This window comes from Sebastes fasciatus, chromosome 21 (genome assembly GCF_043250625.1).
Source record: "Sebastes fasciatus isolate fSebFas1 chromosome 21, fSebFas1.pri, whole genome shotgun sequence".
NCBI lineage: Eukaryota > Metazoa > Chordata > Actinopteri > Perciformes > Sebastidae > Sebastes > Sebastes fasciatus.
This window is the reverse complement of record NC_133815.1, coordinates 11,026,948-11,049,235: the sequence shown is the minus strand read 5'-3', so window position 1 is coordinate 11,049,235 and position 22,288 is coordinate 11,026,948. Positions and strand designations below refer to the sequence as shown.

The 22,288-nt window shown below is 36.3% G+C and overlaps 2 protein-coding genes and 2 long non-coding RNA genes across 5 annotated transcripts; 3 read left to right on the top strand and 1 right to left on the bottom strand.

Annotated features, from left to right (window-relative positions):
* Positions 1-389: 389 nt before the first annotated feature.
* LOC141759566 (uncharacterized) lies at positions 390-2,810 on the top strand. Its single transcript, XM_074621724.1, has 7 exons — positions 390-498; positions 652-796; positions 886-999; positions 1,919-2,063; positions 2,144-2,292; positions 2,374-2,513; positions 2,624-2,810. The coding sequence occupies exons 1-7, from the start codon at positions 399-401 to the stop codon at positions 2,773-2,775; spliced, it is 945 nt and encodes a 314-aa protein (XP_074477825.1). The 5' UTR covers positions 390-398; the 3' UTR covers positions 2,776-2,810.
* On the bottom strand, positions 2,535-11,073 carry LOC141759567 (uncharacterized). Its single transcript, XR_012592146.1, has 3 exons — positions 10,221-11,073; positions 8,094-8,234; positions 2,535-2,746 (listed from the first exon to the last, which is right to left on the bottom strand). It is a non-coding gene; the product is annotated as an uncharacterized LOC141759567 (long non-coding RNA).
* Positions 6,763-7,773, top strand: LOC141759568 (uncharacterized). Its single transcript, XR_012592147.1, has 3 exons — positions 6,763-7,020; positions 7,128-7,272; positions 7,406-7,773. It is a non-coding gene; the product is annotated as an uncharacterized LOC141759568 (long non-coding RNA).
* Positions 11,074-12,027: 954 nt separating the features above from the next.
* LOC141759590 (uncharacterized) lies at positions 12,028-21,281 on the top strand. Of its 2 annotated transcripts, none has more exons than XM_074621779.1 (17): positions 12,028-12,368; positions 12,764-12,810; positions 13,415-13,476; positions 13,568-13,713; positions 14,051-14,111; positions 14,247-14,451; positions 14,602-14,691; positions 14,931-15,011; positions 15,563-15,742; positions 15,894-16,591; positions 17,552-18,058; positions 18,179-18,794; positions 18,874-18,944; positions 20,139-20,279; positions 20,490-20,650; positions 20,774-20,864; positions 20,956-21,281. In XM_074621779.1, exons 1-17 carry the CDS (start codon positions 12,345-12,347, stop codon positions 21,036-21,038), a joined length of 3,264 nt encoding a protein of 1,087 aa, XP_074477880.1. In that variant the 5' UTR covers positions 12,028-12,344; the 3' UTR covers positions 21,039-21,281. The 2 variants fall into 2 exon arrangements, with proteins under 2 accessions (XP_074477880.1, XP_074477879.1); XM_074621778.1 differs by having other exon boundaries at positions 14,599-14,691.
* Positions 21,282-22,288: the final 1,007 nt, after the last annotated feature.

The window sequence follows — 22,288 nt, the reverse complement described above, 5'->3', positions numbered from 1 at the left end:
TTTTATAAAATGTTTATAATTCAGTTGTGAAGCAGAGAGTCAACTTAGGTCAGGCTTTTATCTTTTCACTGAGATACATTTAGTCCATCATTTGAAAACAAAGGTCACAAGGTCCTTGAAAGTCTGATGATATAAGTATCAAACAGGTACACGTGCAGATGGGCCATAAACGCCTCGTTATTACACAACCAGCTCCTTTTAACACAGTAAAAGCCACTCCTCGACAGCAGTCTTTGTGTTTGCTTTCATCTGAACAGACACATTAAACGGTATGTTAAACGCTTCTTTATTCAACTGATTTTAAGAATGAATTATCAACATGGTATGTCCAAAGCTGGTTTACTTTAAAATGTGTGTTTTAATGTTTAATACTCTTGTTTTTAGATAACTTTCCCACAATGGCAAAACACAACATTAGCCTTGTGATTGCCATAGTGCTGGCGTTGCTTTTCTTCATCATCACGATGGTGTTCACGGCTCTGGCAGGGCCGGGAATATGTAAGTTTTAGTGCTCTATTTATTATTTTGTGATATAAAGATTTATTTATTTATTTAATATAAAACTGTAAAAATAATGCATCTTTTGAACTTTCAAGTGTGTCAAAAAAACAATAATTTTGTATCTATTTTTTTAAAATTTGTGTCCCTAAGATCCATTTTTGGAGACCACCAGTAATATTTCAGATGAGTTTGTAACTGAGATCACACCAGCAGGATGGACTTTTACCATCTGGTCCATTATTTACATCTTCCTGGCTTTAGTGTTGGTCTACATCGTCTCCGGCATCTTTAGGAAGTAAGAACCAGCCTTAATCAATGTATTTTCTTCTGGTTACTTTGTCTGCTGACGCAAACATTTACCGCTCTGTGATTTTCTTTCTTTAGGAACGCGTATGGTTACGTCTACAGCAGCCCGGCTATATTGCCACATGGGTTTTTTGTGACTTGGTGCTTGAATCTGGGACTCAATACTGCATGGCTGTTCCTGTGGGACAGAAAGTGAGATGGGACCTTTTCTTCATTTACTTCTACTGAAATCAGTCTGTAATTTCATAGTCTTGAGAGACTATCTTCAGGTAGTTTTTACAGGCAAATTTTAAATGTATTTGTAGCATATTCTTTAAAGGTGTTCTCTATATGATATCCAGAGCATTAATAAAGCAGCAAACAACTACTTGCTATGTAAATATATACAGGAGTAATGTCTACCTGAGCAGAGAATGAAGTCGCTCTCCCTCTCTGTGTGTGTTATAATCCGGTTACATCGGGTTGGCGGCGTTACGGAGGCATAGCGCCAACCCGATAGCGGTTAACGGCCTTTGCACAGCAAGTCTGTATTTTTCGTCCGAAACACATATTTAAAAATAAATACAACCTCATGTTGTGTCAATCGCGTTTACACACAGACTCCGAAACTTTCATCAAGTTTTCAGAACATGTTATTAGCTATTAGTGTTATCTATTGCACCCACGTAATTAATCCAGCAAATTTATGCAACAAAGAGAATAATAAAATGCATCAGACTCAGTGTGCAAGGTTTGTGTGCGTAATAATTTTTATCGGATGACAGATAAAAAAAAACAGCTACGTCAGATGGATATGTGTCATTCTGCTGATTTCTGCTGTCTAGGAGTTTTTGCTTATTTGAACTAAGGGTTTACAGATAGACGGTGTCTTATTATGTAAAGATTGTAAGAGGCAAATTTGTGAAGTGTGATTTTGGGCTATGTGTAGATATATAATAATATATGGGGGAAAAAAGTAGGAAATCCACACAAGAAACATGTGAATAGCACAGTTGCTGTAGGTGACTGGATAACACCAAGACTGAAATGTATCGATTTTCTGGTATACCATTTTGCTGCATGCAGACATGATCACTGTAATAAATTATTCTATTTTTCATCCCTATCAAAGGTTGATGCCCGCTGCACTGGCTTTCCTCATCCTAATCGCCCTGACTAACTACACCATGATATTCTTCTCCTGCCATGGTCTCCATAACTACGGAGGCTGGCTCAACAAGTACCACAAAGTAGACCTGTGGCTTCATCGTGTCTTGGTTAGTACGGCAACAACGTCTTTTGTGCCAACTCTACACATGTCTCTACATCTAAGTCCTTTCTGTTGTCTCTATTACAGGTTCAGAATGGCATTGCCATATATGCAACATGGACAACCATTGCATCCCTGATTAACCTGACCATCGTGCTGACTCATGAGGCAAACATGTCGTCGACTGACGCCGCCACCGTCTCACTCTCTATTCTGACTGTAGTGTTGTTTGTGTGGTGAGTGCAAAGGAGAAAATTCTGCCTAATAAGTTCATAAAAACGCGTCCGATTGGAGCTAATGTGTTGTGTTTCTTGCAGGTTTTTCCTAGAAAACTCTGTCCTGGACAAACATGTGAGGTACATTCTCACCATTTACCCCGTTGTGGTCTGGGCAGTGACGGGGGTGTTCACGAAAAACAACGATGCTGCAGATACTACTCGCAATAACATCTTCACTAGTGAGGAACTTTAATAAAAACATCTTAATCAATCTTTATTACATCACCTGGATGTTTCATGTCTGAGATGCACACTAATGCTTCTTTCTGGTATTTTCTTTCCACTATAGTTGCGCTGTTGGCTGTAGCCTGTACCTTCTGTGCCGCACGGGTATTTTTGGTCATCTGGAAGCACTTCAAAAAGCCACTTTACCAAGATCTCAGCCCAGAGAGCATGTCTCCGATGGAGATCGCTGGGAAGCAGAAAAATATATTTAAGTAAGAACGGTGAATGAATATTTTTATGACATGATGCAGTGTTGTTTCTTTATGAGATGTATTTCTAAATGCTTTGTATATATTGTAATTTATGACTTTTTAACGCTTCTTAAAATAAATGTGATATTAAATGATATGATGCTGAGTTGTAGTAACGTCCTAAATTCATTATTCATATGTATTTGTCATACAAGTATGAAAAATAGTGGTCATTTTTTTTTATTCCATGCACTTTGACTTTTATTTCGTGTACTGTTAAAAATAAATATTGCTTTCCCTAAATGTTATGCTTTTGTGGAATGATTTGTGGTATGTAAGAGATAACAAAAACGACACAATAACGTCCCCGGTAGGTCACTTGAGATGCAGTAATGACAACGTAAAGAATGCTTAAGTAAGAAAGGAAATTAATGATAATAAATGATGATAAAATTCATGTTTCACTGTCTTATGGTTATGTAATTGTACTGCACATGCAAGTGATGTTTTTATGTGCTTTGACCCACCCTTAATTTTAATCATGAATAATCTAGTTTTCATTGGAGGTTCAGGATTCTTTTTTTGTCATTTGTTAATTCCAGCAAAGCAGTGATTGGCAATGCAAATCGTTGGTCTCAGGTTCCTTCAACAATGCTCATGAAATATGTATATGTAAAGGGGAAATCACACAGGTAAAAGTAAAATGATAATCTAAGGCATAAAATAGTGCAGTTAAAATATAGGGCTTGAATATAAACATAAGTAAATATAAAATAGTAATGTAAATTGGTGTTTTTGTTGACAGTATTTCAGATGGGAAAACTGAATGTAAACAGGATGTAGTATGTATATGCATGATGAGAAGTAATATATGTACACAGAGGTAAACAGGAATGTAGTATGTAATAAGTACTAAAAATATGTATACAGAAGTGTAGACAGGAGTGTGGTATGTATAGAGAAGTAGTAGATAGGTAGGTGTAACGGTTGTAAAACATTATGTAAAGTATATCAAGGTAAAGTGACAAAAACTCCTCTAAAACATGAGTTTGAAGCCATATAAGTTTAGCTATATACTGTACGGCTATCTGTTAAGAGGATGTCTCTGACTTGAAATAGATCACACTGGTAATACATGAATGACAACATACCAGTAAATAAGTTTAGAAATATGGCATAGCAAGTATAGCAAGTGCTTTGCAATAAAAATACAGCAACAGACATAAAACACAGACTTGTGAGGACTGAAAACAACATAAATATGAATAAATAAAGAATACACAAAGTCAAGCGCAAATGTCACTGCATATAAACAGATATAAACAGTGTGAACTGCTGGTTGTCGTCCATATTTGATCCAGGCTGGATTTGTGGGGTCGTTTAGGGTATAGTCGGGTTTATGCTCCTTCCTGACTGTCAATGACTAAAAAAACTGTGCAAGTTGTTGTATGGATTTTATACTTAGGAACTAAAAAAGGCAGATCTCTCTAAAACTATATTTTAAAAAGCATTAACAAAATCTGCTACTGCTCTTTGTCTAATTTTAAGCTCTGCCAGATGTACAGTAGATTAATTCATACGAGAGTAGCCACAGTAGGCCGGGTTTCGTGGGTTTCCAGTTTTGGAAAGTGAAAGTAAACAGCACGGACAATAGCAAACCTCTGCTACATTACAAAAATGACTGAAATTGACCGTTCCAGCGCTTTGCATTGTGGGATACAGTAGGCGAGGTAGACTGGTCCGATGCATTCTGGAGATTTTTTCCGAATCAGTATGACATCCGGGTATTTTTGGCATAGTGTAGATTTTGCTTTTGTTCGCAAACTGCATACTACATGCTACATTTTGGCCAAATCAGTACGCGCTACTAGCATAGTATGCAGTTTCGGACACAGCCAAGGATTACTATATAGGGTTAAACTTGACATCCTCATCATCACGAGACAACAAAACTACATCTTTACACTTTCATATCCCAGCATGGTTTCAAATGTCCATTTCAAGGGTGACTATTTTCATGCCTTTTCAAATATGACAAATATGTTAATCAAATTAGTAATTTTTAAATTAAAAATGAGCTTGCACTAAGTAAACACATTGTCATTCATTTCGGTGCTCACCTATATGAGAGCATTTCATAATTATGGATACTATGAGGGGAAACAGTTTGTTAGTCTTTTATAATTCACTGCACTGTGGCAGAAATGTATACAAGATAAGAGGTGCACGTGATGGTCGTAAACCTCGCTCTTACACAACTAGCTTTTTCTATAAAATAGGAAGTCCCCCCTCCTCAGCACAGTTACTCTGGTTCTTCACATTGATGACTAAGCTCACAAAGAGAGAGGCAAAGAAAGGTACGTCCTGTTTGACTTTATCGAGTCTTTATCATGTGTGGGCCCTCTTTTTGTTTTGCTGCCAACGTTTTATTGTGCCGGAGGAAGCTCGGCGCGCAGCAGTGGCACGTGGCCCTTTCTGAAGTTACACAAGTAGTTTTGAAACTTGATTTTCAGTCGATTTCAGTCCTTGAAAATTGGTTTAAAATAATTTTAAAAAATGTTTATGGTGGAAATCTTCAAAAAAGACAATTGGTGATTTATGAGAATGATAAAACTTGGTGTAACTGTCTGAATTGCCTCTGCATAAGGTGACAGATTATTAACAATTGTCAAGGTCAAAGGTCAGGTTCAAATACAGGTTATCAGTTGGAAAGGATTACATATCTTCCTCAAGGACACATTTCTTTGAGCAAAACACTATTTTCTCATCCAGTTTAAAACACTACTATAAGAATTCATCTTTATATGTTCCCAATATATCCATTGTAATTCTTTCATTTGTCTTCTTCAACATGTTGAAATGTGCTCTGTGTGGTTATGTGCAAGTGTTTTAGCTATAAAAATAATTTCTATTTTTGAATAATTTTCATTTATCACAATAGACCACAATGGGAGAACATAATTCTGGACGTCTCGCTGCGATAGCGGTGTCTGTTGTCGGCTTTGCCATAAGTTTGGTGTTCAATGGGCTGTCTGTAGTTGGAGTTGGTGAGTCAAAGCTTTGTGAACTTGTACAGGATATTATTGTGAATGGGCACAAATATTAGTTTAACACTTTACATTCCTCTCCGTTCTCACTCATTGTTTGCGTTTTCCTCCCGATAGGTCCTTATGTAACCACCACAGCCAACGTGTCTGCTGTGTTTGACACCCAGATCACACCTTCAGGATGGACCTTTAACATCTGGAGCGTCATCTACGTCTGGCTGACGGCAATGATCATCTACATCGTCGCGGGACTTTGCAGAAAGTTGCGGCCAACTTTTTTTATTCTCTTGTTTAAAGCTGAAGTTGGTAACTTTAAGCAAATAGAGGCAGCTCGGCTCTGATTGGTTGTTTTCTTTCGGCGCTGTGAAATCTTGCAAATGCCATTAGGAGCACTAGGAGGAGGCAGAGGAACATGATGTTTTTCCACAGATTATCTCTCATGCACTACTGTCAGGATATTGAGTGCTCCAGGGATGACGTATTTTTGTAGGCCAAACAGGAAGTTAGCATCACCCCTGTTCCCTCGACAAAAAGCCAACAGGATTTTTCTATTGGGTTTTGGATTATTACAGAAAATAACCTCTGTAGCAAACAAAAGTTTCTGATACTTACACATTTTTGTAAGTATCAAAAAGCTTCAAAATTCATGAGTGGGATATTTACTGACGTATTTTATTTCGTAGAACAAAACGTTAAAATCTCTTCAGCTAGTGTTAACCACAGACCTTATTTCAGGCATCTAACTAAAAACCCATTGACTTCCAGACGAGGGAACCAGAAGTGTTAAAATGCTCAGTGAAGTCATTTCCGGGTTTTAGGACTCATTTCATAATGAGTTTGATCATTATATTTGCTCAAAGTTACCAACTGCAGCTTAAAACCTTAAAATATGGTAAACCTTTTTCAAACGGCCAAACCCGGGTCAGTTAGGAAGAGCAAATAGAAATCTGTGTTTTTACAATCCCTTTGTTCATGGATACCAGATGTGAGACAAATTTAGGAAGTATCATCAGCTGTAAGAGCCACAGAAAATAATAGTTGCCTACTATCACTGTTCTGTGGACATTTTCACCAACTTACAGACTGAAAATGGTTGTCTTTTCTTGTAGGAATGGTAACGGCTACGTTTACTGCAGCCCTCCAGTGTTGCCGTATGGATTCTTCATTAGCTGGTGCCTTAATCTGTGTTTCAATATCGGCTGGCTGCTTGTTTGGGACAGAGGGTAAGAATGGCTCCTGTGATTATTGTTTGGAAACTAAACATCCTAATTTAAACGGTCGTATTTCATCTCATAATTAAATGTGTTTTTCTGCTGTTCTTTCTCTGAAGAGAGATGATCATCGCACTGGTTTTTCTCGTCCTGGTCATCCTCACAAACTACTCCATGATATGCTTCATCTGCCACGGACTTCATGTTTATGGAGCCTGGCTTAAGAAGTACCACAGAGTAGACCTGTGGCTCATCCGTGTGCTGGTTAGTACCACAAATATGCAGTATATGCATTATTAAGCTTGCATGTGCCAGGTTCTATGAGTTGTTCATATGTAGTTCAAATAATGTGGTTTGTGTATACAATGTTTAAAGCATATTTATGCCATATTTGCAGGTTCAGAATGGTGTGATGATATACACAACATGGACAACCATTGCAACACTAATCAACCTGAGCATTGTGCTGACTTATGATGTAAACATGTCCCCAGCGGATGCTGCAACCATCTCGTACTCTGTTTTGGCGGTCGTGCTGGCTGTGTGGTAAGTGCTCTTCTCTTGGAAAACACTTATTTATTAGAGAAGTAATGTGCAGAATCATCAGTGAGGTTCTGAAGGAAACGTGTGTTTGTGCTGCGTGTTTCTCAGGTTTGTTTTGGAAAACTTTGTCCTTGACAAACATGTGCGGTACATCCTCGTCATCTACCCGGTTGTGATCTGGGCACTGTCTGGGAACCTGGACAAAAACTTTGATGCTGAATCACCAAGCCGTAACGGCATCTTCATTGGTAAGATAACTCCATATTCATAATTTGTGACAAATGTATGATAATCTCTATAATCAGCTTGTACACATCACACCAACAAAATGTAAATAAATGAGTAAATAAACACAATATTGATGAAACATAACTAAGCACTTATACTAAAGTATTACTTATTGTGACTTTATATCCACAGTAAAGCAAATTTAGAGCACATTTGAAACCCAATGTTACCATTTTACCTCCAATGTAAGAGGAAATATAAGAATGCCAACTCTTGCATCTGACTACAAACATCTGTTAGAAAGTTGTACTAACTAGATTTTCTTCTCTTAGTTGTGCTGCTGGCTTTGGCCTGTGTGCTGTTCGTCATTCGGCTTGTGTTGGTGGTTTGGAGACACATCAGACAGCCGCTCTACACAGACGTCAGTCCTGAAGCCATGGAGCCGATGGAGATTTCTGACAAGCAGAAAAAGATATTCCGCTAAACATTTTTATGATATATAACACACAGAAACTTGATGTCATGTATCATAGAAAATAGTTGTTTGGCATTGCTTTGTTGATAATCATGAGAACAAATGTTTTATTTTGACAATTTGAATAAATGTTGTAAAATCCTGATCACATACAGTATGATTTAAAGTGCAATCTGGTAAAATGTGCATAGTTGATTTCAATTAGTGATATTATTCTCAACTTTGGCTGACTGATCTCTGACCCTTTTATGGCTCTTTTCTAACATATTTATTGCCAACACAACACATTAGGCTCTGATAAGGAGACTATTACAACACTACACAGAGCGACAAAACTGTAATCATTCACCTCACAGTATGTTTTTAACATTTCCAATAGTTTACAGTATGTTAGTTTTGTATCAAATGCCAACTTATATGTCGATGGTAATGTATTTTTATCATTTTGACATATTTATTTGGAATAAAGTATCCATGCAATTTATCATGTATGATATCAACTGTTTAAGCAGTTCTCTTTTATCATAAATAGGGATGCACCAATCCAACTTTTTCAGTCCCAATACCGATAGCGATATCTGAGTTTATAAGGTATCGGCCGATACAGAGTACCGATCCGATACCATTGTTTAATCAATAAGCTGTATGCCTCACTGTGTGGAAGTGACTGGGATCATTATTTTATGTGTAAAGCAACATCAGGCTTGACTTAAACATTGCTTTCTTAACTTTGTAAAACAAAATGTGACCAAGAAATACAGATATAAATGTATTTAATTGTTCATTATTAAAATAATAAATCATACACCAGCAAACTTGCTAAAAAATCTTCAAAATTAACAGGAATCAAAATGTAAGTGTAACCCTTTTTGATGCAGCAACAAATTGCTCAAAACTTAAACAGAAATTAAAATTACACTATATAATGTATATAAACACAGAATTTAATTGAATAGATCGTCCCATTGTCACTGATCCAGCTAGAATATCACAATTAAGATAAGATAAAAAAAAATAAAAAATATGAACCATTTAAATAGAAGGAAGTATAAAAATAGGAGCAGTATATACAGTACTGACAATAAACAGACTATTAACAAAATTGCACAAGTGGAAAATGATATTGCACAGTGCGAATGAATGAAGTAACAATTTTTACTGTTATTCTCTGTGTCTTTATAGTTACACATTTTTTCAAACTATAAGTTACACATGCAACACTATGATGGAGTATTAGGGCCACATTGAGGAAAAAAAAATCTGAGATTTCGAGAATAAAGTCATAACTTTACGAGAAAAAAAGTCGTAAAATTACGAGAATAAAATAATAATTTTACCAGAAAAAGTCGCAATATTACGAGAATAAAGTCGTAATTTTACGAGAAAACAAGTCGTAATATTCCGAGAATAAAGTGGTAATTTTACGAGAAAAAAAGTCGTAATATTACGAGAATAAAGTCGTAATTTTATGAGAAAAAGTCATAATATTATGAGAATAAAGTTGTAATTTTACGAGAAAACAAGTCGTAATATTACGAGAATAAAGTCATAAGTTTCACGTATTATTTATTTATTTATTGTTATTTATTCTCGTTATATTACGACTTATTTTCTCGTAAAATTACGACTTTATTCTCGTAATATTACGACTTCTTTTCTCGTAAAGTTATGACTTTATTCTCGTAATATTATGACTTTATTCTCGTAATATTATGACTTTATTCTCGAAATCTCTTCTTTTTTTTTTCTCAATGTGGCCCTAATACTCCGTAGTACAACACAGCAAAACAAAACAAAACAAAACTTATTTGAATTCTTATTATCATATCTTTTCAATTATATGTTTAATTATCTGTAATCTCAATAGCTATATATCATTAATTGTATGTTTTTATCATTGGATATCTCCTCAAGGGTGAGAGGTTGGCATGAAATCAATGTTTGATTAGATTTAACCATGACTAACCTTCTTTTAATACATCCATGTGACTAACCTGTAGGGGGCAGCTACACGAAGCAATAGCTGAAGTCTGCCGGAAAATAAAGTATAGACGAAGAAGAACATCCGGTGAAAGTCCTGGGTATAAAGATTCACTGAGCATAGTCTTTCAGGCAGCAAGCCAATGGCAATCCAGGGCTTTGTCCAACAGCAACAAACTCCACCAGTCACTGTCAGTCACTTTTATGTTATACTTTTACTACACTCAAATACATGTTATAGATTTAAGGCACAGATGTATAGGATGGAAATGAAAGGCACAAGTACACGATTCATCTGGGTGCCTGCTCATGTTGGTGTGGAGGGAAATGAGCAAGTAGAGATTCTGGCCAAACAAACACTCAGAATTAAGAATATTGAATTACAAGTTCCATTAAGTAAAGATGAGGCTAAAAGCCATTCATCAAGACATATGCACAAACAGTATGGCAGGAGTATTGGGATGATCAGGAAACTGGAAGACATATGTACAAAAACATGTTGGAGCAGGAAAAGAAGGGAAGAAAATGTCATCACTCCACTGAGAATTGGACATACAGGTCTTAACCATACATTATATAGAATAGGCAAGCACCCAACTGGGAAATGCACATATTGTAATCAACCAGAAACTGTTGAACATGTACTGATACACTGCAGGAATTACAGTATCCAGAGGAATCACCTTTTACAGTCACTAAGGAAGGCAAAACATCAGGACTTTTCATTGTCAGGTCTATTGGGGAATACAGCAGATAACATATACAGTGAAATTATTCAGTTTTTAAGAGAAACTGATTTAGTTAAACGAATCTAGAGTTTTCCTTATTATTATTATTATTATTATTATTATTATTATTATATATATTTTTTATTCTTATTAATTTAATTTAATTTATTATTTTGTTTCTGCACAATCTCCTGTTCCTGTTCCAATACAGCAGATAACATATACAGTGAAATTATTCAGTTTTTAAGAGAAACTGATTTAGTTAAACAAATCTAGAGTTTTCCTCATTATTATTATTATTATATATATTTTTTATTATTATTAATTTTATTTTATTTTTTATTTTGTTTCTGCACAATCTCCTGTTCCACACTCCAGTCCAGATGGTGAGTTTTCCTCATTATCATTATTATTATTATATATATATATTTTTTTATTATTATTAATTGTATTTTATTTTTTATTTTGTTTATGCACAATCTCCTGTTCCACACTCCATTCCAGATGGTGAGTTTTCCTCATTATTATTATTATTATTATTATTATTATTATTATTATTATTATTATTATTATATATATTTTTTTTTATTATTATTAATTGTATTTTATTTTTTTATTTTGTTTCTGCACAATCTCCTGTTCCACACTCCATTCCATATGGTGAGTTTTCCTCATTATTATTATTATTATTATTATTATTATTATTATTATTATTATTATTATTATTATATATTCTTTTATTTTTTAATTTTTTATTATTATTATTATTATTTTTTTGTATTTTGTTCTTAAGAGACACAGGATTGGTGGGTACTACTAACTTTTTTTTACTGCCTTTTTACTAACATGTTTTTTGGAACTGTGATGCTGGAAAATTTCCCTCGGGATTAACACAGTTACTATCTATCTATCTATCTATCTATCTATTTATCTATCTGTCTAGAATTTAAGAGTAGCAGTAATGTGTAAAATGACATGATGTTACAGACTCTACAGTAGGTGGCGGTATGCAGCTTAAAGCTGGTTGCAATCCTCCCGAAACTGAGGGAAGAAGAAGTAGTGTTGCCTGTAAGGCTTCACTTAGGGCAATAAAAGTCAACTCTCTCCTCAGAGTGCGCGGCAAAATACAAACAGTCAGTAGCGCCGTTGTTGTGATTGTTGTCAAATGGGCGACACAGCTGGCTCATATGTATCATATTATATTATATAAGCGTTCCTAACTTGATCTTTTTGGAGAGCGGATTCTAATAAATGCATTCCGGGAGGATATAACCGAGTAATAACATCAGGTATATTGAAGCCGACACGATAGCTAGCTGAGCTAAGCTAACCGTTAGCATAACTCACTAGCGTCGTCGTTAAAAAGATAAACCTCAACATAAATGGAGACAAAGTACCCTACCTTGGTAAGTTGGCGTCTTCTTTTCTGTGTTTTTGTATTTTTCTGTTGCACTAGTGAGGAAAGTTTTGTTTACAAACTATAAACTAAATAAACTATATGGATGTAACTTACCTGTACATTCAAGTTGCTGCCAGGTTGCTAAGTAACGTTATGATAACTGTTACTATGGTTAACTATAACCATGGCAACAACCATGAAACAGTTTCATCTTCATGGTCATTTTGGAGGCTGTAGTTTAAATGGTAATACTGAGGGGTGTTTTTAATATTCCCATTATCCTGTGCAGCTTAGTTATAAAAAACAATGACATTAGTTAAATATGATTGTTAGCAGGTAAACATTGTTTACATTGACAGTAGTCGCTAGTAACCTTCTCCATATCCTTTATTCTGTTTACAGAAGAGACCTAAAAGGAAACTCTGCTACTCTACAAACAAGGAAAAGAGGTACGTTTGTAAAGTATGTATGTGCTCTGTGTGAGTGAGCTTTCTTTTTGTTTTAAAGCCAGAAGCCAAAGCTTGTTTGTTCCTTGTTACTGATGGAGAGTTCAATCATCCAATCCACCAAACAACTCAAAGCAAGAGTCAATACCAACAGGAGAATACACTGTTTACCATTGGCAGAGCATTTTGGCAATTTTTTCTTGGGCGCTACCCACATAATCAGCTGTGCTGCTCATCCCACAAATACATGATCCTTACAAGTTGGACATCATTGTAAAGGTAAATAAACAGGCTTTCCAACGATGTAAAATACAATGCCAATTAGCATTGTAACAACAGAGAAATAATCCACCAAACACAAGTTTCCAAACTTTTTCCCCCAGTTTATTTATGTGCTCTGTGAGTGAGTTTTTAAAGCCAGAAACAAGAGAGCTAAAACCTTCTGCAGTTGTTGCATTGTTATATGCTACTTGTATGTCTTTCTCTAACATTGGCCTTTTGGGAGTTTTAAATATTTTGTGTGTAATGCAGATTTAGTGGTATTGAGTGTCTCTTTTGAAATGTTGGCCTTACAGCTATCATATTAACCTGACCTTTGTGTTTTCAGCCCATCTAAATGGAAAGCACCGCTGACATTGGGAGACATTGACAGGATGTTTGATGACTTGGGTGAGTTGAATGTGTAATTGTTTTGCTTTAATATTTTGCAGTTTGTTTTGCATTTTCAGTATGTTAACCTATACTTAACTATTCTTTTCAGATCCATCCTCACATGATAAAATTGACCTATCGCCCCCATCTCTTCTGCTCCAGACGTTTGATACTGAGACAAACCAGTGTGAGAGAGAGGCTTCAACAGTCCCACAGAAGGGACACGTAATGAAAAAACTTCCAAGATGCCAAATGGTAATGTACAGTCTGTCACTACAGTGACTTCTGCTGATATTACAAATAAGTAGTCTAAAAGTGTCTTGCTCCTATGTTCGATAATAAAGGCAAAATATCTTAAATATCTGAGATGCGTCTTTTGAATGTAGCAGACAAGTCTCTGATGGTTTATTTTAACATGTAAAGGTGTTTAGTTTTGTGTTTTTGTCACTGATAAGCAGCTGCTCATTGCTGTTATGTCGGTTATTAGACTCAGCAGCTCTTGTATATCTCTTCATGGGCTTTCTTGAAGTAGACAAGATTTGATGCCCTTAGGTGTGTTGAGCCTTTAAATGTATTTTTTCTAACTCTTTAGGATCCTAAAGGACATGTACTGCATCCTGCAACAAGGTCACCCAGTCCTAAACTAGTCATTGGTAAGAGACTCAAACCCTGAGAAAATACATGGTGTTTCTAAATTCACACATTTTAATGTTGATACACGTGTCCTTTGCACTTTTATTTTGTAGAAATATTTTTCTTGTTAAAAGTTGCTGCTTTTGTTGTTGCAGATTTTGACATCCCATTTAAAGCACATATGCCTGTGAAGACTTCCAGCCCTATTGAGGGGAATATGGTTGTTGAAGCACTGGACAATGAAAAAGACCAGGTTGTGTGCCCGCTGCTCTTTGACTGTGAAGATGAAGATAAAGAAAAAGCAAACACGGAGCCTCCGCTCCTCCAGAAACCACAGTGCACTGGCCACGTCACAGAGGAGTAAGTCATTATTAATACATTTCATGTAAGAAGCAAGTTGTTTGTATAAGTCTGATAGACTGATTGTCCACACTAACAACGGGTGCCAGTGTAATTTCACTTGATAATTTACAGCACATTTCTTTCAATAATTGTCCTTTCCTCTAGAAGAGGTGACTTTGAGTTCGAGTCTCCTCCACGCAGGGTTGTTATTAGCAAACCTCAGATGTCCAGTTGCAAAAACAAGGTGGAGGGATCAAGGTAATTTTTAATTCTCACTGTAATGATTAGTTTAATGCAAGCACCCAAATGCTCCATTAGTACCTTGCGGATGCAATACACAATACGCAAGTGACCATTGCAGTATGAAAGGTTCATTTTGTGTTTTGATGTTTGACCTTTAATTGTCTGGTATCTGTGTTCATTACTTGGATGTTTGCCGTTTCAGATTTTGCACTTATGTTATATGTATGTGATGTATATTTACTTTTTTCCTGTAGCAAAGAGAGTCACCCAGTCAAAGTAAAAACACCAAAGAAACCTCAAACACCTGTTTTGGAGAGCAAAAGAAAAGCACCAAGGTAAGAAGTGATGACTTATTAATGTATAGTCACAATTATTTTGTGTTTTCATTTTAGATCTAGTGACCTAACATTACTGGATATTTGAGGCCAATAACCATATCAGCATTTATTACCTGGATTTACTATTTGACTATAATGTACTGGCTGATATTCAAGTTTCAAGGCCCCTTGAATTTGATCATTAAAGAGTTGTTACAAAGATATGTACTATGGCAGAATATTTTATAAATGTAGAATAAGCTTTATTATAAATATGAGAGTCAGAATAAAAGAGAAGTCTAATTATAACATAATATATGTAGAATATAATAGTAACTTAATTGTAAATTAAATACAATTTTTAAAATTATGACATATGTGTCATAAATATGAGTGTCAAATATAGGTACATGCATGTGTAGTCCAAAGAGTTTATAATAAAAACTAATATAAAAAACAAAATAAAAACTCAATTGTTTAATGCAACAGTACAGAATATTTAGCAATTTTTAATTTAACTGAAGAACTTAATTTAGTCATTTCTGTTTTTTCTTGTTGTTTATTCCCAGGCAAGAAACAGCAGACCCACCTGTGTCAGCAGCGCGACAGGAGCCTGAACTCACAGCTCCTAAGAAAATAACTGAAAATGTTCATAGGGTGCCATCGGTGGAGTCCACCTGTATCAGAAAACATGACATGACAGCTTTTCTTAAGCAGCTTAGAGAGGCTGGAAAGCCCAAACCCTCAAGGTGAGTTGAGATAAGAGAACACTTTAATAATTTGTCGCTATGGTGCCCTTCTATTGAAAAATGAAAACAACCAAAATATGTTTACGAAGTAATGCCTCTTGTGCTTAAACATAAAAACGAATAATTATTAATCCATTTATTTGTTTTTTAGTTCCAGGACGATTCTGCCAGTGGTGAAAGTACCCACTCCTCCCCCTGAGCTAGAGGATGACTTCCTGATTCTGGAGGATGAACCTCTTTGGATTTCCATCCCAAGTAAAACTGGCACCCGTAAGAATCACAGACTGAGCAGAACTTCCAGCACCGACAAAGACAGCTCAACAGACAAAGGCACAAAGGATAGCCCACCAGAGACTGCACAAAAACAGCAGGAATCTGAACGGACGAAGAGCAAACTGGGAAGTCAGACTGTCAATCAGAAAATGAAGATGAGAAAGAAAGAGAAGAAGAATGAGGTGACTGAGCCTGGAAATGAAAAGGATGAATTGTCCGGTCCTGAAGATCTGCCCGCAGGCGACGAAATGGAAGAAGAGAAACCAAACAAAAAGAAACAACGACTAAAGAAGGTACCTTATAAACAAAGTGACGAGGAAGAGGAGCAACCGAAAGACGGAGCCAGCGGGGAAGAAAAACCCGCTCTGAAAACAGAAAAGAAAGCTCAAAGATCGGATTCTTTAAAAGTTGGGAATGAAAATGCCAAGACGAGCAGGGCTACGCCATTAAAGAGGGGCAGAAAAGTGACGCAGGGATCTGATGCAGTAAAGCAGATGATGGATGTTGAGGCTGGGGAGGAACAAAGTTCCAGCAGCGAGGAGCACGCAGATGCTGAAGACCTGGGTTCATTTTCAGGTAAGGACCTCCTACTGTTCAAATCTCTTCCTATGTGTTGACATTTAACCTTTCTGCTAGCTGCTATTATCATAGGTTAATCAATGTAAATGTTTCTAAATGTATATGCTGCTGTTGTGGCTCTCACAAGTTGACAGATAACATCAATATTTTTGTTAATAGAACAACTGTTTTAAAACTGGAAAGTAAAATATGTCCAACCTTGAGCCTCACTGACATTTAGGTAGTGAATGAATTGGTATATTCTGAATATTTAGTTTCAAATGTTGAAATCTGAAGACCTTTATTTTTAATAGTAGAAACAGCTGTGACTCAAATGTAATACAGAAATGAAAAAAGTGTGTTATCAAAAAATGTCTGGGATGAGATATTACCAGTTTTTCATGGTTTGGCTATACATTATTATTATTATTATTATTTTTTTTTAAATCCCCATTCTACAAAGTGGTTGCTAGTTTGCGGTCCAAACCAAACAACAACAATAAAAACACATTAAAAATAGGTAATTGTACGTAGGAATAGTAGACACTAGAAACTTGTAAGGACAGAAAACAAATTTTCAAAATAAATAACAACATGAATGTATTAGAAAAATGTTTTTATTAAAGATGCAGTGTGAAATGTATGAACATTTTTTTTGAAAAGCAGTAGAAAATTTATTTCAAGCATCTCATTGAACATCTATACTGATAATGATATCGGAAATGCGTCAAATACTGCCCAAAATTAAAAACGTACGCCAGTCTATGCACCGATCTGATACCAATTATTAACCCAGAAAAAAATCTACTTGTTTAACTGGAAATCAATTCTTCTTCGCTGGTATTGGATCGCCACTCGGTATTGGCCGATACTGCAAGCTCAGGTATCGGAATTGGTATCAGGAAGGAAAAAATGGTATTGGAACACCTATAATCTCTAACAGCATTTTATATATATATATTTTTTTTTCCCCCACAGACAAAGAAATTACGACTTCTGAAGCGCAGTCAGAAAAGGATTTTGCAGCTGAAAAGGATAAACACAAAAAACTAGCGGTTGGGTCTGAAGGGAGTTCATCTGAAGACGATCAGATTCTTGGGAATAGGAAAAGGAGGCATCGGACCACAGAGGAATCAAAGGTCACAGACAACCAGCCGACACTCAAGAAGACGAAACGGCACAACAAGGAGCCCAGCGCAGCAGAAGCACCTTCACCTGTAAAGGCGAAGGAGGACAGAGTTTTAAAGAAAAGAAATCAGACACAACGTGCACCGTCATCCAGTCAGGATATGAATATAGCTAAAGAAAAGAAAACCAAACGGAACAAAAACAGAAATACAAGACGAGACACACGACCAGACGAAGTAGTTCACACGACTGAGGCCGAGCAGTTTGAAGAGCAGGAGCAGCAGGAGGTCGCGCACCAGGACCTGGATGTACATAGCCCTTTGGTCCTCACACAGAGAAGCCACAGCCTTATCTCAGGTAAGGCAGTACTCTTTATTTAAGGAAAAGTACCAGTACATAAGTATTATCAGCAAAATGTACTTGAAATCTGTTTTTAGTAAGGTACAAACTGACTTACTAAGATGTGATGTTTTACAGGGGAGCAGGTATTTCAAAGAGTATACCATCATACCTCTAGTGAAAGACTGTCCATCACACCAGCGTCCGTCTCTCCCCGAGGACCTCAGGAGCAGCTCAGGGCAGCAGAATCAGGGAAACGGAGGAGAAAAACTCCCGGGAACTGGTGGACGGTTGACGACGTGCATGAGGACGTGGAGAGCATCTCCTCGCAGCCGAAGCAGAAGCAGAAGCAGAAGCGAGAACCTCATCAGGAAAGAAAAAAGCAGAGCCGATCCCCTCGACTCGGGACTCCTAAAAATGGCAACGTGGCCGTCTCATCAAAACCAGCTCCCATGCTAGAAATGACACCATTGTCGGCTCCAAAGACCGTGAAACGCTCTCTGGCCACGTTTAAAGACATTTTAGAGTCGGTCACAGAGACCCCGACTGTGGTCAGCAGGAGAGAAGTAGGTCAGAGGAACAGACGTAAAGTCGCCGCCCGTCCTGCTGAGGAAGTCGCTGCTAGTGACTGTCCAATATCCAGTAAGACGGATGGAGGTATTTTCAGTATGGATGCTGGTGAACCCAGGAACACAGACAACAGCCCTCCAAACCACGAGATCCCACCGGACAGCAGGTGTCAGTCAGAGGACAGGTAAGGACAAGTCTGAATGTTGTTACTCTTGTCTGTATAAGTTGTTTTTATCATATTTAATGAATCTATTTTTTGGCAGGTTAAAAACCCTCAGAAGTGGTCCGTCCTCCATGATTGAGCTGGAAGAGTACGATGAGGATGACGGCTCGAGTATGTTTATAATTATGTTAAATACATTAATATATACATATACTAGGGGAGGGGTTGACCATTGGTGATTGGTGTAAAATATTTACACAATGAGATTTTTCATAAATAATCATCAGTAATGTGGATATAATGACTAAAGGCAAATAACAGAAAGGTCTGGTAAGTTCAAAAAATTACATCAATTTACTGTAATGCAGCCTTTAAAACCAGGAAAAGACAGCACTATCGCCATATTACGATATCCAAAATCTAAGACGATATCTATGCTCGTATCGCAATGTCGATATAATATCAATATATTGCCCAGCCTTAACATATACTTTGTAATTCAATCAGATTTTGTAGATTCAGTATATATTTACTTCAGTAACCTCATTATTTTGAGTGTTTTCACAAACATTTTCTTGTTTAAATTTGATAATTTAACAAACAATTTTTAAAGTGTACAAGTAATGTATACAACTCTTAAGCTCCACTCCTTATCGCCCTGAAAATACACATTTTGATACAGCAATTATTGCTAATAAGGAATGAATAATAATCATTAACATACTTCAAACTTCTATTGATCAAGAATAAGAATGCAAGTGGTGATACTCAGTGTTGTTTTGAACTGTCTGTTAAAATGAACAAACTGCATGTACACACTGGACTACATACATCAAATTTTAAATCAAATTTTTATTTAGGCGTAGAGTCAATGTGCTTCAAATAAAAACAAAAAAAAGGCACGGATCATATATGACAAAACATATAAGATAAGAGGGTATTACAGTAAAAGGGGAATAAGATAATAAGGTATTATTAAGAATGGAATACTAACAATAAGAATACTGATTCTAAAATAAAAGTTTTACCCGTTAACCACACACATGACTGTAAAGATGTATGCAGCCCAATGCATGTACACTATGTGTAACTCCAACTCAAAAAACAGGGTTGTGACTCACCAGCAGAAGCCTACATTTAATGTTGATTGTTGCCAGACTGCCATATTTACACTGAGCCCTTTCACCTTCTGTGGTGAACTAAAGATGCAGCAGCTGAGCTTTTGACGCCTGGATATGTAGCTGATGTCACCAGTTCAAACAGCCCGAACTGGTGGTTTCACTGCTAACCTTTTTTAATCGTTAGCCATCCCTTTTTTTTTTATTTAAATGATTAACATCTACTATTGTCTTTACTTTGTTCCAGTTCTGATGCCACCCAGAGTCCGCGCTGCCCTCTCTGTATCAGATCTGTGTGCTCCTCCTCTCAGACCGCTGGTCCTACAGACGAAGGATGAGGCCAACCTGAAGGAGTGGTTTAAGAGCCTCTGGTCCAACCCTGTCGTCAGTAAGAACATATTATGTCTGTTTTCAATCATTTATAGATGTATTTGCTGTGAATTTATAAATACAGGAAACTCATAAAAAGGACTTTATGCTGCTTCTTCTTCTGTAATGTAGACAACATGTTTGTAATCAAGTATTATCATTATAAAACACAAGTAGTTATTGGCCAGACGGGTCATTGAATCATTTCTACTGTTTGACATTGTTGCAGAAGGTGCTGTGGTCACTCCAGACCAGTTTGACTGGTACTTCTATCAAGGCAGAGCTATCGGCCTGCAGGTGGAGCTGAACGGTGGCTCCTTCTGTAACGGGAAGATCCTGATGGGCTCTTACATGAAGAAGCCTCTGTGGGTGGATCACAGCGCCACAACAGTCAGTACACACTTCTCATATGATTGTGTTTTACGTCACATTATATTCTCCCTCTCTGTCCTCTCGAGATCTTGAAAGTGTTTTTATTATTAATAGTTTCCTCTCATTGTTGTGTTTTTAAAGGTTTTTAACTTATTAACAAGCTCTGTGAGTGTAACCATCGACAGCAAGGAATCCCGCTTCCATCCCGGACAATCCTTTATGGTGCCATGTGGTAAGAATATGATATCAGATTGGAGATGTACACCTATGAAAATTAAGTTTTTTGTTTGAGTTTTACTGATGTTACTGTTCTGCTCACGCAGGACACGCTTACAGCCTCCAGAACGTCACTGCTCAGCCTGCAGTTCTGTACTTCACCAGGATGTCAGCAGAAAGTTCAGATTGAAGTTATATAATTGGATAACCAGCCACATGTTTCTAAGAAACAACCCTGAATATGTAAAAACATTTTTTTTAAAAGACGGGATGTATTTCATTATTTTTGTATTTAAATTGATTTACTTTCTGTATTGAAATATAAGCTGTAAATAGGAAAAAAAGAAAACGTTTGGTTAGTTTTTAAAGAAGTAATTCCTTAGCTGTGATTAATAAAATTCTGTTGAAACAAATAAACATGATTCGTAAATAAGGTTTTGTGCTTGTTTGAGTTTTATTTGGCCATTTCCTACTATTGTGCATTTGTTGTTTCCAGCCTCTGAGGGGCAGTGTGCAGCTGTAGTCCAGCACTCTACCAAACCACAATATGCAACACGAAGAACTCTACAACCACAACTGTATTCCAGGAGACTGTATATATATTTATATTTATATGAGTGGTGAGGGCCTGAAATTAAGTTTTTTTTCCTCACTTGCCACTGTGGCAGGTCACCAAACATTTCTATCAGCCACTCACCACAGTCAGTGGTACCAGACAGTAGAAATATATGGAATTTATCATGTAACCTTAATCCCTAACTATTTTTAATTTAGGAATTGCTTTTTAAAGATAATATTTAATATAAGGAAAACTGCTAGGGTGGCAGGTGACCTGACATTTTTACCCAATATTTACCCTGTATTTGGCAGGTGTTAATTCATTTTCCCTGGTAGTACTACAGTGTAAACATTTTTTTTATATAATTATATGTGATTATAATGATTATTACTGATGCATTAATGTGTAAGCAGCATTTTAATGGTGTAGATATATATTTTTTCTTTTAAATAATTCTTTATTGTGACAAGAGTGGCTAAATTTGTATTTATGAATATGAAATTTTGCTAAGATTATGATCAAATTTATTATATATATAACACTTTTTTTACTATTGTTATTGTAGAAAGCAAACAGTACATGATGCCAGTACAACAAAAAATCAGGGTCAATATGAACAATAACATAAGGTGAACGTGGTTGAGGTAAAGATGATTTTTAACTACTATTATATCCTATTATATCCTGTTGGGTAGTTTAATCTATAACAGTTCGTCATATTTCACCAGAGGATCATGTTTTATGGGAATTTTCATCTGCAAAGCTACTAGTAACTCCAGTTGTAAAAAAAACTGTTGCAGTCCGTAACTCTTTGCTGTCATTTTCCTTTTCCCAATTAATTTTAGGTGAATGTCATAGCCCTGAGTTGATTTGAGGGTTAT

Excerpts from the sequence above, each read along its gene's own strand:
- LOC141759590 (XM_074621778.1), top strand. The coding sequence starts at position 12,345 with ATGGAGACAAAGTACCCTACCTTG. Across the intron at positions 13,714-14,050 it reads AACTTCCAAGATGCCAAATG|GATCCTAAAGGACATGTACT; the intron begins GTAATGTACAGT and ends CTAACTCTTTAG. Across the intron at positions 18,795-18,873 it reads AGGTGTCAGTCAGAGGACAG|GTTAAAAACCCTCAGAAGTG; the intron begins GTAAGGACAAGT and ends ATTTTTTGGCAG.
- LOC141759566 (XM_074621724.1), top strand. The coding sequence starts at position 399 with ATGGCAAAACACAACATTAGCCTTGTGATTGCCATAGTGCTGGCGTTG. Across the intron at positions 2,064-2,143 it reads TGTGGCTTCATCGTGTCTTG|GTTCAGAATGGCATTGCCAT; the intron begins GTTAGTACGGCA and ends TCTCTATTACAG. Across the intron at positions 2,293-2,373 it reads ACTGTAGTGTTGTTTGTGTG|GTTTTTCCTAGAAAACTCTG; the intron begins GTGAGTGCAAAG and ends TGTTTCTTGCAG.